General features: G+C 36.5%; 2 protein-coding genes across 2 annotated transcripts; both read right to left on the reverse strand.

Moving 5' to 3' along the window:
* Window positions 1-8,721: 8,721 nt before the first annotated feature.
* LOC585420 (sorting nexin-19) lies at window positions 8,722-14,201 on the reverse strand. Its single transcript, XM_030974770.1, has 7 exons — window positions 14,086-14,201; window positions 12,068-12,190; window positions 11,301-11,594; window positions 10,443-10,771; window positions 9,790-9,977; window positions 9,120-9,207; window positions 8,722-8,850 (listed from the first exon to the last, which is right to left on the reverse strand). The coding sequence occupies exons 1-7, from the start codon at window positions 14,155-14,157 to the stop codon at window positions 8,754-8,756; spliced, it is 1,191 nt and encodes a 396-aa protein (XP_030830630.1). The 5' UTR covers window positions 14,158-14,201; the 3' UTR covers window positions 8,722-8,753.
* Window positions 14,202-16,118: 1,917 nt separating this feature from the next.
* Window positions 16,119-18,910, reverse strand: LOC115919988. The gene is made up of 2 exons (XM_030974771.1): window positions 16,984-18,910; window positions 16,119-16,308 (listed from the first exon to the last, which is right to left on the reverse strand). The coding sequence occupies exons 1-2, from the start codon at window positions 17,655-17,657 to the stop codon at window positions 16,152-16,154; spliced, it is 831 nt and encodes a 276-aa protein (XP_030830631.1). The 5' UTR covers window positions 17,658-18,910; the 3' UTR covers window positions 16,119-16,151.
* Window positions 18,911-19,840: the final 930 nt, after the last annotated feature.

The following is a 19,840-nucleotide window of genomic DNA, read 5'->3' on the forward strand; positions in this document are numbered from 1 at the left end:
CTTACATAGAAAGCGCATATATAATTGCCCGCCTGAAAATAGGCCATTTTCGTAATGTTACTAAATGTTATGCATGCGTCTTTATTATACTGCGATATTATTATTTCATTCATCTGTTGCGAATAATTGTATTTTAATAGTCAGAATCGTAAATTGTGTTAGGTAGGACAAGCCATGATGTTTGCCTTACCTAGCAACAACTAATGTATGCAATTCACATTCTGACTGTTGAGATTCAATAATTTGCATTACGAAAATGGCCATTTGAAGTGTTTTGACTGAAATGTGTTTCTAGACTTTTTAATAGTCACATTAGAGACGTGACAGTGTTAGAAGAACGATTGTGATCAAACCATCGCAGTGCCTTTTGTAACGTAAGCATACGTTCTATGCTTCTTACCAAAAGTACAAACAAGTTTGAGCAAAACATTACCTCGTTGAGGTACTGCGGTTGGTCGGGGGGGGGGGTATATATATTTAATCAAGTCTTAAACTATACCGACCTTACCAATCCAGAAAAAAAAATATTTCCTTTTTATTTTGTCGATTTTTTTTTTCTTCTCCCCGAAACGAAATATACCCCCAAAAAATCAAAACATAAAGCATTCTTTTTAAAATATGGATTGACGAGGAAAAAAATGCCTATAAGACAGGTCAATTATGATTTTATGGTAAATTACATTGACATTTACATTTAATTAGCCTGTGCTGTATCTCCTAAATGCACCGAGATCTAGTGTGTGAACCTAAATAACGTTCTTATGTTTGGTTTCATCTAGTATTTGGGCAAACCGTGTCAAGAAAGATTTTAGGGATGTTTATATTTCTACTTTGAAACTATATTGGACTCATATTCCAAATATACTATGTAGCTTTTATACATTTTCCTATGTTAGATAATGTAATACATTGCATGCTGTAAAACGAGTTTAAAACTTAACGGCAGTAGAAACTCGGAAAATAGTGTACTGCACTATACAAAAAGAGAAGTATTCATATTTGTTAGTTATTTTGCTAAAGTTTTGTATTCATAAATGCTGTTCAGCCGTATTATCCACGTGCATCCTGTATGTTTTAAGAAAATGAATGTTTGAAATAGGTTTTTTAAGAAAAAAATCGAACATCTCTTCACGATTCCTGCGTTCTTTTTAATGCTGCAGTTTAAACATAAATATGGTCATATGGTTTGTCATCATTTTATGTGTATACAAAAACGTAAGTGTAAGAAGTTACAGCAAAGACATCAATATATAACTTTGTTTTTGCCTCACAAAGTCGGTTTCAGATATTTCAAGTTACTTATTAAAATTATCTTGATATAGAATCTACCCTGTTTCATTGCAATAATGAATAAACTTACTATGTATAAACGGATACTTTGATCTATTTGTGAGAAGTGTCGATGAATACGTTGGTCAGGTTCGTCGAAAAATTCCGACAATCTTGATGATTTTTATCTTGGTTTTCTTCATGAAATAAATCGGTATAGACAATCTGATATTAAATGCTCAACTCCATGGTAGTAGAAAAGAAATCCGTGACAAAAATGCTATTGATTCTTAATTGGATACGATAAAATATGTCTGGAATTTGTAGAATGCAGGCTGGTAGAATGTATGTAGGTTGCATTCCTTTAACGTTTGATGTTATTTTTTCAGATGAAATGATCTTGAGGCGGTATTGTTACTATGTGAAAAAATGAGATATTTCTCGAATATATTAATGAATATTTTGATATGTTATATTAGAAGATCTATAAACGCACGATGCCAAAGTCGGATGGTATAGATGATCAAGGAAATTTAAGTACTAGTAATATATACAAATTGAATATAGAGGCCTATGCTCAAATATACATGTAAGGTGGCGTTTATGTGTCATATGTTTACTTGCATGCTGTGTATATATCCGAACAGGCATTAGGGGGAAAACTGCCTCGTGCTCGAAAACAAATTTCTTTTGAATTAATCTTTTTTTTTTTATAAATCTGAATGATGTTGTGTAGAGGACATAACACACGAAACTTCCAATAGACGTGAATGTTTTTTTTTCTTCCATGTGCCAAAAACCTATTGGTAAATTCAGTTATTAATCGATTCGATTTTAAGTCAGTCCTGAATGGAAAACAAAAGTATAGCAGGGCAGCGTCATCATTCATGGATATTACACAAATTTGAAATGAAAATATGATTCACTTTCGACGTAACTTATTGCTGCTGCCTACATTTTGCAGACAATCGACTGCAACTGGTTTTTAATCACCGTTTCTCTTCATCAATAACTTTGATGCTCTTGATATACACATGTATTTACAGTTTCGGAGATATGGGGGTGGGGGAGGGGCGTACCGCGTCCTTTATAGAATGGCAAAAAAAGATAAATGGAGAAAACTGAAAGGTTGAAGGGAGGGGGCTGACGAGAAAAGAAGACGACCGTTCCCCCATAACCCCAGTCGATGGCCTCGTCAATTCGAATTTCATTCACGGAGCAAGACATGTGCCCCATGGTGCTAGAGCCCCCCCCCCCCCTCCCCCCAATGGATAGAACATTTGCCACGCCACTCAGAATCCAGTTTAAATAGTTGCATGTTTAGATCATTTTCCAGTTTTGATGTATCCTTCCCGCTTGGTATAACCGTATGCGATTGTTTTACCGTTGACGTTATTCGTGAAATGTAATGTTTTTTCTAAATTTGAAGAAATTAATAAAGTATTTCATAGACAATTTATACATTTTAACTAATGTAATACATGTGTTTCATTTAGTAAGAATGTGATATGAGAAAGAATAGCTGATTTTATTTATTTATTTATTTATTTATGTTTTCTTTATAAAAAGCAGTGTGGTCCCATTCAAGCCGCAAGGCCTGCTTTACAAGGGAGCCCTGCTGTAACAAACAAATTACATTTCAAATATCTTACAATACACGCACAAATACACAAAATATACAATAATTATTAAAAAAAACATAATATAAACAAACTATAATTTTTTTTATACAAATAGGAAATTAAATGAAAATGGAAGAGGAGAGAGAGAGTAAACGAAGAGAGAGAGAGAGAGAGAGAGAGAGAGAGAGAGAGAGAGAGAGAGAGTGATAGGAATACTTCATGTGAGCGATCGCAAAATCAACTCACTTGAATTTCACGGACATTTCGTTTAAAAATGGGTAGTGAGGCGGAACATTTGGTAAGTATGGGTAGTGAGTTGAATAACTTTGCGGCTGTGTACGAGAAGGGCTGTTTTTTTAAAAAATCGGTTCTGGGTTTGGCAAGGTACAATATTGAAACCAGGCGCGTACGCAGGGTGGGGGGGGGGCTCAAATGAGCGATACAAGAAAGAATTCTCTTACAATAATCTCTCTTTATGTTCATGGATAATAAAACACAAATATCCACATATAGTCCTCTTGGCATCTCCAGCATTAGCTGTAGCAAGTTATCATCTAATATCAAAAATACAAGAAGAAAAAACTCAAATCTGTTCAAATGTTCTGATATTTATGATATTCATTATTTCAGGTTAACAAAGCGCATTGCATGACACATGTTTGCATATGATACAATAGTAATCATAATATTTGGGTAACTATAATATATATATATTGGTTGGTAGTAACTACATGGTATGATAATAAGGTAAGAATATGCAGCTTAAAATAGTACAAAAATCAAGATATAGCACTTTATGATAATCAAATGAGTTAGCTTTCAAAATGTATTTGACATAAATTGTAGTCCACAACTGTTCAATACCTTATAAAATATATCGATATCAGTATAAATCATTACAATAATTCATTTGTTTTAAATCGCTCCCCAACCTCCATCATTAATACAAATGTCAAACTTACAACAACAGAACATTAAAAGATCACATAGAACAATATAGTCATACCAATACTAGCAAAACTGAATTTTTCAAGATTTGCTTTTATATTGAAAGTAAATTTATAGTACATGATACATCTAATACAATTGGTGATTAATATTGCATGTAGTAGATGCAGAATAATTTTTGTATAGAACTTTTATTTTCCAAACTTCCAACTTACCTAGCTTTAGTAATCAAATTCTATGTGTATTAGCCAAGAGGCAAAACTATCAGACACACCTCTCAGACAAAATCCAGTTTATGAGCACGTTTACCATTTAATATCAGGCAAATACATGTTAATGAATCTAAACATTACCAAAAACAAAGGAAAATAGAAATAAACATGATGGCAACTACATTAAAAACAAATAACGGAAGGCAATTTCAATAGTCTTGTCAACACCTAGTGCTTTACCTGTCTAAGCCCACCGATTTTTTTGTTTGTAGCTTCCATTTTCTTCGTCTCTATTGATATCTGGACAAAATTACCCCGTTTGATGTAGTTGTTATATGACGATGAATAAATAAGCAATTGAAATTGGAATGTGCTAACATGGCAATTACATACGTTTTACGTAATCTGAACATTACTTCTATGGGATACACAATGGGGTACTAAAATTGCCCTTGAGCTGATTTTTCCCAAATAGTTTCGATCTTGTTGATAGTGCTTTGACATTATTTCAAGAGAAGTTTAGAAAATGATTGCACCTGTAACATAAAGACTAAACACACGCAGCAGTGGAAATGTTGTGTAATTGCACATAAATGCTTCGCTGTGAGAGATGGAAGCTTGCTACATAACTATTGCTGAATGAAAAATGCGTACAAATATATGAATATAGGTTTATGCTTATTGTTCTTAGTTGGTTTCAACAAGTATTGATACAATAAAAGTAAGTAAAAGAATAATATGATTATATAAAATACCACATACCTCTGTCAAACAGTGTTGATGTATTTTGACTCAAACAAAATGCATAAGGTGTATTTTAAGACAAACTACATGTACATGTCATACAAAATATTTTTCCAAGAAAAAGACAAAAACTATAAAGATTGTTCTTTCATGTGTGTTAGAATGGAAAATAATTACAAATATGATTTAATCACTTTCACTTAATCACTCCACCAATTCTTTCTAACAATGAAGGTCGTAACAGGTACGATATGAGTTTATGGTATTGTTTTTTTGTTTGTTAAGATTTCAACCCTGAGGAGAACAATATCATAAAAATGTAATGCAGCTATTGCAGAAAAGGTCTCCACATATAGATGTAATTGCAGCTAATGACAAAATAAATTATAATCCCAGCCACATACCAGAGGCTACCAACTGTAACAAGAGGGAAATGAGCATCAACTTCACATCTATACACCCCTAGTAAACTCAAGTAAAGTAAATAAAAAAATCTGCATCACTGGCAAAACTCTTATTTTATAACAATAAAGGATAATATGTAAAAGTTAAAAAAAAGGAAAACAAAAAACAAAAACAAAAGTATACAAATATAGACCATGGCACAGGTTATAATTCTCGAAAGACTCTGAAGGCCTTCATGCATTTGTTAAAAAGAAAATATGATTCATGAAACTTTGGTAAGGTATGGAATGTTATCATACAATGAGTTTGTATGCATTTGAGGTGGGTAAGGAATTATTCAGCTTTGTTACGAATTGGAATGTCATAACTGAGTTACAAACATGAAAAGATAAACCTCCTTTTGGCTATTAACCGAGAGTTGCTCAGGGTTCACTAAAACAATTTACCACAATGAAATAAAGATACATGTATGTTTGATGAACTTGCACTGATAGATGAGATACAAATAACAAGTTGAGAATACTTTTAAAAACTAGCACAAATCAGGTTCAATGTTTATCTTCCTATTTTAAATCACATCAAAGCAATGTCGATTATAAATGGTACCATTAACGTGTTAAATAATATAAAATCCACAAGTAGATTAATCTAGGAGCCATAGAAAATGCCCATACAAGATAAATCAATAAGGCCTAAAAAAAAAAGATGTTACGGTATTGCCCTTTGCAACCGACCCCAAAATCTTGAAATCTATGGTCTGCTTTTAAAAAAAAAAAATTGTTTAACCGTATTTAAGAGAAAAACAATATTAAAACATTCAAAACTGAGAAATATCAGCCCAAAGAGGGAGAAAAAAAGTTTGGAAAAAAAAAAAAAATCGACCGACCGACCCATGTTTTGGCACCTAAAGGGCAATACAACATCTTTTTTTTTTTAAGGCCTAAGTTAAAGGTAAGATCTATCACCAGTTGCAGGAGTCAAAAGGATGTACTATACACCTGTGGAGTAAGATCATGCCCTGTAGCTTTAATGCAGTTTTAACAAATATAGCTTTAACCTTTTAATTTGATATGCAAAACTTTATATATTCCTTACAAAATAGAAAGGAGAACAATTATCTTTACGTTCTTTCAGTTTCAAGAGCATGCTGAAACATTTTTGTGAAGGTGAGCAGGTTCTTTGTATTAAAAACCCAAAACCCAAAACCCAAAACATGTAACCATGTTTGCTTTAACCACTTTGTCGTATTTGTTTAAAGTAGATATTCATTGATTTTAAAAACTAACTTTATTTTCATTATTGCAAAGTTGAAACTTTGGTTCGACAAGGTTATCAAAATTCAATGCTTGGAAACATTCGAAGTAATGATTATTATAAATTACAAAACGCTTAAATACAGCCCCGGCATAGCACCTGAAGAGCTCTCCGAACGCTGCTGAGATGTGTGAGATCACAGTATGGACATGACTTGCACAAGCAGACGATGTCCCATGACATCTCACACATTTTCAGTGCCTGTGTTTTTATCTTCTCTTGACTTCTTTCTCTTACTTCACTACCGTCAGGCTAAATGTTTAATCTATTGCCTCACTCTAAACCCTGCGCATGGTTTTATTTTGATGAAAAATGCAGCGATACAAAAATAAAGGAATCAGTCCCTTGTAAACAAAATAAGACGCCATTGTATATTCAGCTGCACACACCGGGGTATGTTCGGCGTTTCAAGAGGGAACAAATGCCGTCCTTAATATCATTCCGGGGGTTTTTCAATTTGAAAGTCTGGTTTCTTTGATTGTTAATTAACCCCTATCCTGTAAGCAAAAGATTTTAGTTATCAGAATCAGGTCATATCCCCTTTTGAATGGTTTGACATGCCATTACATTTATATACACTAAACTCATTATAATTTGAGAAATAATAGCTTTGCAATTATGTTCATTCTCTATGGGAGGTCGTCTGCTTGGGCAGTGTTGGTCCATATAGCGACGTCATTAAAACATTGTTATCTCTCGTATATCCCAGCTGCTATGGAGGTGGTTGTATTTGTATTTTTATAAATCACCCGATATGTAGTTGACCTAAAACTTGTACGATGGCCATCTGTTAGCTTACCAGTTTCTAGTGATACATTAGTTGAAATATTTGTGATCTTCTTTGAATTTCACCTTTAAAATAATTGAGTTGCTTTTTTCCTTCATGTGTGATTAAATAAATAGTCTTTCATTGAAAGAGAGAAGAAGAAAAATATTATGCTGCACCTCACCTTTCCAACTCTAAAATTAGACCGGGGGGGGGGGGGGTTCACAAAGATCCTAAGTTGGTCTAAACAATTATGGAAAGCTGTTAGCATCTTTGAAAATATTTTGTAACAGTTATTTTAAGAGGCATAAAATGTTAATTCAAATCAGTCATATTTTCTATTATCAAGGAGTTTTTATGTTATTGATGTGGGATTTATGAAAAGTCTAAAATACTTGAATTTTTGCTTTTGAATATTTTATTTTAAGGCTTCAAATAGTGTTGTTCCGATCTTTGATTTTGATCATTAGAGATTGAGATTTTTAGTTTCTTTCCTAATGCATAAATGCATGTCCACAAGATGTTTGGAATGGATATTGACGTGTGGACATTGGCAAAGAGAGATTCCTTTTATTTGCAATTCGGTGCTAATTTTAAATTACTTTGTGTCACAAAGTATTATGACTGTAGAATGAGTAGATGTTAATCTTTCTATGGTATTAAAATCATGAGATAATATGGCCCAAATCAGTAAAGTTTGTGAACGAGATGCTAGATAAATCATCACTGTAAAGCCTCATGAGCATATGCCCTGAAGTCTGACTGGTTAGGGTTGGGTGTAGTATTTGGTCTTGGATTGAAGGTAGGAATTTGGATGTGTAAACAAATTACCATGGAGCAACTATCGCTAAAGCATGTTTCATTGAGATCTCTTGTCTACAAACTGAGAGAACACCATTTCCCGGTAGGATATATATATATATATATATATATATATATATATATATATATATAAACACTTACAAACTTAATTGAATCTCTACATTATCTTTTGAAGGTTACACAAGCCAGACAACAATAATAGTGTATGCAAACACATGCAGACAGACTTCTCAATTATATTCTGGACAATGAAGAATGTTTCTTTGACGAATGTTTTCAATACAAACAAGTTAAAAATACATCACTATGTCTCTCACAATCTGTATGTATTCTAACATTTATATTTTTGGTGGCAGAGTCTTTGGAATGTTTTAAAGGTTTACTAATCATTTTACAAAAGGAATGTAAAGTAAATCATACAGAACCCTGTTCAAGATGCAACTCAGATATCGGCAACCGTACGAATCTCAGGCACACAGTGTTTATACTTTGGTATATGTTTTGAGCAGTGAATGTGAGGTGAAACTGTAGAAGCCTCCAAGCTGCAGATAATTCAATATTGGATTGTGGGGGGAGAGACCTGCAAAGTGGCACATGTACCCCCCCCCCCCCCCCCCAGAAGAAAACAATTGATAGTTACGCAGATGGTGATCAAGGCATAGCAGCTAGGAGGTCTTGGAACTTTGCATCGTGTATCTCTGTTACTAGCTGATCCATGGCATGGTCTAAGAAGGTAAACAATAAATGCCTGGAGGAAGAGAGAGAGAGAAAGAGAGAGAGAGAGAGAGAAAATAAATTTAAGTGAAAACAAAAACATGCCATTACCATGATTTAATTCAAACATCCAACATAAAACAATTCATGGTCATTCCACAAAAACCCTCTATTCAAAATACATTTAAATAGCTCTGTAATGAAGAATGGAAGATTTCATTTTAGAGAAGAAATATAGTAAATGAACAAATAAATTCACGACAAATTTCATGTTCAGTAACAAAAATGAAGACCAAAACTTACTTGTTGAGCGCTTGGTCCTGCAAGGAGTCTAGGACCAATGAGATCCCTTCACGAAGATGATCTTCTCCCAGAATAACACTCAGAACAGCTAAATAAATGACAACAATACATAAGCATAATTGCTATATTGGTATACCCACAAATTGAATAATGTTGGCTTCTTGTGAGGCACTCATATCAACCACAGAAAGCGAATGTTAGGCTTCCTGGGAGTAATTTAAATTTGTAAATAAATTTTGGCTTGCACCCAGTAAAATAACTAAAAACAATTCGGAAGGTGCTCAAGGCACTCAATATTACCCCAGCTAGCTACATAAAAGATTTTGGTGCTGATATTAAGTTGGTTTAAATAAAAGCAGAAAATGACAGAAACAGATTAGCGAAAGTTTGAGCAATATCCGATTAAAAAATAGGAAAGTTATGAATTTTTAAAGTTGTCATCATTGAAACGCAAATAAGAAACACTGTGACGTCTCGATCAAGCTTTTAATAGCCTACAACAATCCGTTCATGTTAGTATGTTATACCGGTATGTAATGTATTTCTATATACCGGTATGTACATGAATGAAATCAAACCAAATCAAAGCACATGCTCACCACCATTTTTGTTCCCTCCCCCCCCCCCCTCCCCTCCCTCACTAAACATCGAACTTCCCTTTAAAAGTTACCTGCAGCAGCATTGTGGGTGAGCTCATGCAGCGCATCCTCCTTGGTTTTGGCCATCTCATCTGGGGTCTTGGTTTCTCGTTCCTTGGGGCACCAAACACCCCCAGGCCATAGGAGCTCACGCAGGAGAGATAGGTAGTAGCCCCATTGAGCCTCGTCGAAGAGCAGCCCAACCTCACGGAAAAGCCATCTGAAACAAAATGGGGGGGGGGGGAGTGGGGGGGGAGAAAGAAGGATAAGTAACCAGTAATTTTAAAAGAATATCATTCTCAAACAGAATTCGGTAGATAGTGATCATAGACACCAAGAGAGATAAGGATCCTTCAAAACGCAGATTGTGTTGGACATACAAGCAGGGTAGATTGATAGAAGTAAAAATACAGACAACAAAACAAATGAAAAAAGAGTTAAGGATAATTTTACAAGTTAGAGACCACTCTCTAACTGAAGTTTGGAAATCAATCACACATATATATATATATATATATACATAAGAGAAAGGTAATTGTAACCTGCGATTGATTTAAAGACTTTCAATCAATTCAAACACACTGCAAATCTTTAAAGGACAGGGCTAACAGAACTTTTTCCCATTAACTCAATTCTAAAATCTTCCCCTGGCCATGCACCTGGATGTGAAGGTGAGATTACTTACTTATCTACGAGGTCTCCAATAAGAATGGTCAGTGTGCCCTGCAGGCTCTCATCCAGCACAAAACTCTGCTGATTGAGCAGAGCCTCGCTCATCACTCCAAATAGGGCTTTATAGACGTCTACATTGTCCTTTGACCCCACCTGACCCGGCTTGACCTCTATCACCCCCTCTCTGTGAGGTTCGCTGGGGGCGTCTGACCCATCGCCCTCGGACCGGGGTCCAAGGAACACCTTGTCGTAGTCCCCTGGCGGAGGGGGCGAGGGAGAGCGTAGGGTGAACTGCTCGTGCTTCTGACCAACAAGGAGCTTCATGACCCGCTGCATGTGGGACTGTTTGTGTAAAATATAAACATTTGTATGAAATTAAAGTTAAAGAATATACTTCTGTAGTTTTCTTGACTGCCTTATATGCTGCAACCAACATTTTGTATAAACATTACCGGTACCTCAATGACACTTTCACAAATTTTGCCAATCATGTTGAACATCTAGGTTGCACATGCTTTTAAAGGGATTGGGTATCTTTGTCTCCTGGATTTAGCTCATGCTACAATGATAATTATAAACCTTTAGGTCATTAAGGAACCCCATGACTTTTACAAGCCAATCGTCTTGTCTGACTATCAAGATAATTATGATTGGAAATCTCAATTTCATTTCGCGATTTTATAACACTACAGTTTATTGGGGAAAATCAGAACGGTAAAACGGGTCACTCAAAGATTTTTACTTTTTTGAGGCACTTCATTATCATTTTGAAGCGCAATTTCTTTAGGGCTTCAATATTACAGACACTGATAACACGTAGAGCCAAGCATCTTAGATTTAACATTGTTAAATGATGCCTTTAAGATTGTACCTCTTTCATTTCATCCAAGCCAAACAGTCTAATCCTTGACTTATCACCCAGGTCCCATTGGTCCTCTCCACCTACAGGCTGCTGTCTGGCTACGACCTGACCAATCTCCTCTGCCATTGGTCGGTTCTGGTCATGTGACTGCATCGTTTGACTAGGCTGGTCCGAAGGGGCAGAGGCCGTAGCGGCGGAGGAAGGGGTTTGCCTTGAGGAGGAGGAGGGCCGCATCATGGCCGGTCGTTCTGGAAGGATGGTCTTGATGGTACCGACGATGCCCGATACCTGATGTATCAGAAGCTGAAGGAAAATAAAAAGAAACAAAGTCAACTCTTAATCCCCTTACCAGGCAGTAATTGAGTGATTTCATGCAATGCGTCATGTAAAACATGTGACATTTATCCATATATTCCATCCAATAATGAAAAATTTCCTGATATGACTATAACTTGTGGTAGTGATGCGAGAAAGCCTGTCGTTTGAAAAAAGGCACACTATACCATGCAATTCAATGCTATATAATACATGTATCATGTGTGTATAATTTAATGAAAATTAAAGTTTAACCACACAATAAATCCATATAGATGCAGGTCATTTGGATACATTTATGAAATTTTCTAGAAGAACAATACCACAGCACACAGTACAAAGTTGATGAGCTATATGTACATTGGTTGCATTATTGGAAAACAGTGCTCTATTTGAATTCCAAATAATCAGATGACCAAGATCACAACTTTAAAATGGTAAAAGTCAAAGTTCATGCTTACTTTATCAATCCTTAGGGGTCCAATGGTAGCTTTCTTGACAAACTCTATATGGCCATCGCCATCGATCGCTAGAAACTCGGCCATCTCTCTGCTGTTATGAATGACTGGACGACTCAGCAGTTGCTGTGTTAAAGAAAATTACAAGTTTTAATTATATATTGTACACATTTATGAGTACCATATTGACTTTTAAACTCACCACACCCGGTACAATCTGTAATTTTGTAAGAATTTACAATGACATTAATTATGAATAATCAACATGTTCAATCATGAATAATTGGGGTTCTGATACTCTGCTCAGAATCACAGTGACATCAGGGACCCGTTTCTCAAAGCCTTTTTTCAATGACAAATTATGCCAAAAATCAGTGACAAATGTGCTGATAACTAATCAGAAGCAAGGATATCAGTAGCTTGTAACAAAAACAGTCATTTGTCACTGATGACAAGTTTTGTGAACGCTCCCCAGATGGGTAGTGTGATTGTCTATGATTTGAAGCTGATTCAGCTTCATTTCTGACTAGAAATCTGAAATGATCTAAAATTCCAGTTGTTAGTATTTATATCATTATTCAGAACCTAAATCAGGAAGGTGCTTTTTGTTTGGATTTCCAAATGTTGTTGCAGTTTTTTCCAAAATTGCAGATCCCAGCAGAATCGTACAGTGTGCGGTAGGCTCATATTGCATGCATGTATGTTTTGAAAGTATAGGCTCATAGCGATTATTTTTTAAATGCTCATCTTATACGATTGTCTCCAGCTTTGTTATTCAAAAACAAATCTCACGAACTGAGAAACACGCCTAAGAACATATTATGAAATCATTCAGAAGATGGATTGGGTAATATAAAGACCACTGATGTAATTACAATTTCATGCCTACATGTTCATGTAGGTACAAACTTACTTCAATTCAATTCAATTCATTTATTTTCCAATTCAAAACATTGTGAACACAAGGGCAAAATACAGCAATAATATCAAAATATTAAATGGTGGGATACCCTTACTAGAAAAGTGCCTGTGGGCAGAATCCTCATCATGTGTTTGGTATAATTTCCAAGTATTTCCCAGTATTTCACAGTAATTCCCAGAAGATTGCTCACCAGGGTAACCACTGCTCAAGGTATTAATTCTAAATCGATCTAATACTATCATACTTGGTAGGACAATTCATGTTTACATTATTCTTACCTGTCAAAAATACATCTACGAAAGTAGAACACAACATCTAACATTAGCTTAGGGGAGCCTACAGCGTACAGTTTCAAGAAATGTCATGTGCAGTGGTCACTATTTATCTGTTACTGATAATTTTTTTGTTTTCTTGCCATTGTAAATCATTCAATATCTTACAGATAAAATTGTTTCATAATGCAGGGCTTGATACTAACAGGGGTCCGAAACACAAGGGCCCCTAATTTTTCACTCAGGCTTACCGAAATTAATGATTTTAACAGGGAGCACATCCATACACAACCTAAAAATACTGACCGCCCCCTCCCCCAACCTAGAAAAGAGGTTAGTATTGAGCTCTGCCTAATGTAAGACTTTGCATACCAGGTTCTAAACAAGCAAAATAAATCTCACATTAGCTGCATTTACACTGAAAATAAAAATCATTGATTTTTCTCACATTCCAGTGATTCAGGCAAACAGGCAGTATATATTTTACAATTTTTGCAGTGTAAAAGCCAGCACTTCAATCATCAGTGAAAGATTTTGTTTTTTGGTCACGTGACAAGAAACGCATGCACTCTTTTCACACAAAAATCAGAATGAGCAAATACCGACGTTTTGTATGGGTTTTTCCAAGTGTAAGTAGCAGTCCGAAAATCAATGAATTTTCAAAATGGTGTTTTGGATGTGTAAATTGGCATTTAAGGGCTGGGGATTCACAAAGAAAAATGATAATTTTAAAGGGGAAACAGCCAAGTCGGCTGAACAGGAAACTCCAGTTGTTGTTGTTGTTGTTGACGGCTAGGCATCTGGCTTCAGATGAATACTACACTCACCTTAAGGTACGTTTCTAAAGAGGCCCTCTTCTGTTCCTCCATTGCTGGGCTAAGTCTGCTGATTGGCAGCATGGACTGCTTTGGAATGTTCACAATACCTGCAAGAAAGAAACAATAAATATCTTCAACAGTACCCTGAAATTTTCATTTTCAGTATCCAATGGAAGTGATAAGTTTCAGTCATACTGAAAGCTTTCTACCTTAGATATCAAATGTTAAGTTTTTCAATACTGTTTTAATGCACATACACTGTATCAACATATCAATGACTGTATTACCCTCTCTGATTGATAATAAAACAAACCAACACTAATCAAATCATATCATATCACATCAAAATGGGATGTACCGGTACAAGGGATTTGTTTTGGGAAATATAAAACATTTTTAAAGGGTAAAGTATGTTTTTTATGCACCTGTATTTATCTTATGCCCCCTCCCCCCCCCCCCCCCCCCCAAAAAAAAAAAAACACAACAACAACAACAACAACAACAACAAAAAGACCAGCACTACAATAATAATAGATCAGATCACTAAGGTGCCAAATCCACTTGAAATTAAATACCCAAGGCACACTAATGCAAGAGATGAAACAACATACGTGTTTACACAAAAGTACCATCTGCGTAGGAGACAACGTATGAAAGAGGAAAACAAATACAATTAATTACGTGTACGAGCCAAATCAACAGATCCTTTTTCATGAAAAATTACAGACTGCATGATATACTTACCTCTCATATTCCTCCTCAGATGAGCTTTTGGTGATTCTAGCATGGAGGTTGGCAAACTCTCTGTAGCGGCGTTTAACTTCCATCTCATTCTTGCTACTATAAGCTGCTTCTGAGTCATCAGATAAATGTAGGTTTCTTCACAGATCGTACTACAAAAGAACAAAGAGAATTAATTTAACATTATATCATGCTAACTTTCTACACAACTGTAAACAAGTAAGATACATTTATCCAGAATCTGCCTGGTGGCTATGATGAAACACTCAAGGTTTCCAAGTGGTGCTGTAGTCAAACGTTTTAAAACCATCCAGTATCCGACCGCCCATGGCACTATCTGTTTTCAATTGGACGTTTTTTTTAGTTTTTTTTTAAGTTCGATTTATATGCCCCTCCACCTGACCTGGCACTATGCCTGGCAATATCTCCCAGCTCAGTAATCGGGTGTGTCGACTCACCACTCGGAAACTAGAACAACACTCCAATTTTTCTGTCCTCTTGGTTTGAAAGTAATCTTTGTTATAGATCTCAATATGTAGTTTATAATAATAATTCCTCCAATTTTTCTTCTATTACACAACCACAAGGTTCTATCCTAGGTCCTCTACTGTTTTTAATTTACATTAATGATCTTACACATTCTACTAAAAACGACATTGTTACTATTGGTGACAAGTTCACAAGCACAAATCGGCGCCTTCAAATGCACCTCGCAGTTAAATGAAAGTGCTTCCCGCATGGGTTTTTGAACACGGACCTGGCTTGCTTTTTCTTAATTTATTTTTTATTTATTTATTTTTAAATAAATCATTTAACTGAAAAACATCCGTTTTTGACTGGCGGTTAAACGGAATTGGAGATATCCGTGATGTTACAGCACTAGTTCCAAGGAATTTCTTCCAAACATGTATACAAGTACCTTCCTTGGATAGAGTGTGGCAATTGTAGATCAATGTCATGCCATTTGAACTATGTAACACTTGAGTCTAAGTCCAGTACCTACATGGCTACACGTATCCCCTAGAAACAGAAGATTACTCGAGTATTATTCATCAATTTGAGGCATGACAGCTCAGTGGTAGAGCAGTAACCTGGAGGTCCTGTTCGAAACCAATTGGATGCACTAGTGCCCTTTGGTAAGGCATTAATCCTCATTATCAAGTCTTTTTTGTGCCACTACATTTAGGTTAGTTACCTAACTATTGGTTTATAACGTACAGTACATGCATTTTATTACAACACATCAAATATTAAGCAGAACTTGATTTAAGGCCCAACAACAACAGATGTCTCACCTGAATGATGAAGTAGACGACTGGTTTCTTGCCTTTGGGTCACCAAGCCAGCTGGTGGTGGGGATGTTTTAGGTTCGTAACTCTCCACGTAGCCCACTCCAGGGGTATTTCACTACCGTTGCTGGGGTGCAGGTCTTGGGTGTCGGGTGGGGTTTGGAGAAGCTGTGGAGCTGTCTCACTTCTTATGAGAGGATGTCTGAAATTGTTAGATGTACATGTACATGTTCATTAGATCACAATATCATAATTGTGATTTTGGTAGTTTAACTTGTTTATATTTTCTCCAAAAGAAGTAGATCTATGTCAGACAAGATATTTAATGGTTACAGAAGAAATTAAGTTGTTAATAATGTGCACTCTGAAAAATAATGCTAAGTTTCAATATCTACACATACAGTGAGTTCTCATCATTATGCTGCGAGGGTCTGCCCTGCATTAATTTAATCAAAAAAACTTTGTACAGAGCACTGTTGAACAAATTGACTAGTCCTAATTTGTCTCAATTTTTTATCTGCTGTTGTAACTTCTTTTCAAACTTAAAGCCCCACTATACTATGTGTAGCTACTCGCTCCCTCTGTATAGAAAACAATGCCTACGCGGTGCCCGTTGATCCCCAATGATCCTCTTTTTCAAATGTTAATTGAGAGCTGAGTTAATGAGATAACCACCTGTCAGTTCCCATGTTGTGTGGTCTAATCCCTTCTGGCCTAACTAGTACAGACAGGCTTTAAATGCCATCCCTGAGATTGGAGGCTTATCTCATTTAATTGTGTAGAAGTGCGTGATTTAATTAATGCTAACATTAAATAAGTTTACAGAGTTTACAAAAGTACAAAGAAAAAAAGACTGCCTTTGAGGTTTTGACTTTACCTATGACTGGGAGAAAATCCTTGGGAACTTAATTGGACTTTGACATCCTTCCCTGCATTCATTTGGTCTCCATCTGTGACTGTGTCCTGCTCCTCTTGCTCATTTATCTTGGAGCTGGAAGATACCTCATTAGAACTGCTCAGCGAAGATGTAGATTGGCATGATGTCCCTGAGCCCAAGGTGGATACCGTCTCTTGAGAAGTTGGAACACAATCTCCTAACTCTGTAAGGCAATTGGCACTGAAACACGATCTCATACCTTGACCTTCGAACCGGGATGACTGGATTGCATCATCAGTCGCCATGCTGTCTTTGACACTGTCCATGACACTCCCCACTGATTGTGACACAGGATTCTGGATGGCTATGATGTTGGAACCTGTAGAGGCTGACCTTCGATGAGTCTTGACCTTCCTAGTTTGTTTCAAGAGATGGAAGGTCCACTTCTTCACTTTTTTCCTCATCCAGCCATCTTCTTTGGATACTGTGTCAGAGTCCTGTCTTGGAATTGCCATGCTTGCTTCTAGCATTGTCATTGGCATGGGAAATGTGAACAGTTGCGTGGGCTCAGTGGGCTCAAATGGAGATGGCAATGACTTCTTATCCCCTTCTGATACATCCAAGTGAGGCCTTTGCTCCTCTTCATTTTCAGATGGATTTTGTATTTTGTCCATTGTGTCTTGAGTGCCTGAGCTGTTCGTCTTCTCTACTTGAGAGGTAGTGTTGGAGTTTTTCTGATATTTCCATGGATTCTACATTGACTGATATAATATCCACATCATGATTCACTATGTCCGAATCTCTGAGTAATTTGTCGTCATGGTTTCTCGCAGCTTCTTCACAATTGCTTTCAGGCTCCATTTCACTTGTGCCTGTACATGTCAGTTCCTGTTTGGCATTTGCACTTGGTTTCCCATCAGCATCACGGTGGTATTGCCCTAGTGGCTCATCCATCAGAATCAGAATGAACGCCTCATTCAAGAAGTCTGGGTCCGAGATGAGATGTACCAAGGGCTGCAGGACATTGTTGATGAGGATGTCCTGCAAAAGGAAAACTAGCGAATCACAGTGGATCACGTCAGATGGCAAGAGGGCCAGGATCAAAGTGTTGGAGAGCTGCGAGAGGTGCTCTTTCTCAGCTTCCTCATTCTGCAATGCCGGGTGGAGGATGGCAAAGGTCTCATAGATGGACACGACAGAATGTTTTCTTTGCAAAACTCCCAAGCTTGCTGGATTTACTCGCTAAGCGAGACCGACTCATCTGCAGCCTGCGAAAAATGTCAACGTGAGCTCGGAGCTCATTCAGGAGAATGCACAGGAAAGTTCTTTGATCGATTTTGATGAATCTGTTTTTTTATATTTTTGATCATGTCTTTGAAATGATGAAAAACGTTGTGTGAAAATTGATCATCATCACTCAAGATCCTGTACCATCCCACAACAAAGTCACGCATCATCAGTCGAACATAATCATTTAATTCCGTCTGCAAAATCATGGTTGGCTGGGTTTCTGATGAATGATCTCCATTAAACCTTGGCATTGGTATGGTCTTTTCTCCCTCATCATTACATTTTCATTGTCAATATGAAAAAGAGGCCTCTGTTTCGCAACATGAGGTAGGAACGGAATGATATTCTCCCACTGAAACAAAGCAGATCTTTTCCCGAGTTTCAAAGCGCACCACACCCCCAATACAGTCCCACATGTAAAAATCAGCGTTGGTCCAAAACTCAAAACGCACAAATAAACAATAAAAAGACAAAATATAATAGTAAATATTCTTTGTCTTGTACTAAGACTGATCATATAATTCCTCAAAATGTTCAGTCTTACAATGGCTTGGTTTGCAAACTCCATACTTCATTATTATGGCAGATAAAACACGAAATACAAAGAAAACTTCCAACTTACGAATGCGTCCATAAATCAACAGATGTCGATAACTTAATTAGTTTGTATCAAGGCACAGTGTTAATTTAAGTTGTTTAACAATGCCTGTTTACTCATTATAATTTCATAAAGTCGGGCAAAATTATATATTAATCAGATTATAGTACCATCAATAATGAATTATAATGCCAGAATATATATATAATTGCTATGTAAACTTTCCTTATTTAAAACAAACTTTGAGCGCTTTCCTATAGACTATCATCATTATCATGGCCATGGGTATTGTCCTACGAACTATGGTATTGTCTTACCGTCAAAAGCGAGGTCGTAAAAAATGACAATGGGAGCGTGAATTTCCCGACCAAGGCCAAGGGCAAGGTTAAGGTTTTCATGATATCACGATCACATGTCAATTGAAATCAGTTCTGACCTACCCATGTTTCTCTTCTGAGTGCAAGTCAACAACACCCACCGTTAGGCCTATATATGCCTTCTTATCATCCATCATTTTATAAAATTCCTCTAAGTCCCCCCCCCCCCCCCCCCCCCCTCCTCCTCCTAGCTCCGCGCCTAGCTCGAAATCGTCTTCCTCCTCCTCCTCCTCCTCCTCCTCCTCCTCCTCCTCCTCCTCCTCCTTCTTTCTTTCTTTCTTTTTCCCTTTTCAAATTATCTAAAAGGTAATGGTGCGTCCATGATAATTACCACCAGCACTAATCCCACTGGCACTGCATGTGTAATTAAGCTATCGTATAAATTTGAACATTTATATAGGCCTATTTAGAAAGAGATTAGAAACTATCATCTCGTCTTTAAATTCTTCGATAATGGCAGATTCCTTCAAACCCCAATCTAATAAATCGGAAAACATCTAGATCTATGGGGATTTGGTATAAAGATGTGTTGGTATGCGCCCCCCCCCCCCCCCCACCTGCTCTAGCGGAAATATAGGAGCACCTGGGAAAT

This window comes from Strongylocentrotus purpuratus, unplaced genomic scaffold (genome assembly GCF_000002235.5).
Source record: "Strongylocentrotus purpuratus isolate Spur 01 unplaced genomic scaffold, Spur_5.0 spur5_scaffold_7, whole genome shotgun sequence".
Classification (NCBI taxonomy): domain Eukaryota; kingdom Metazoa; phylum Echinodermata; class Echinoidea; order Camarodonta; family Strongylocentrotidae; genus Strongylocentrotus; species Strongylocentrotus purpuratus.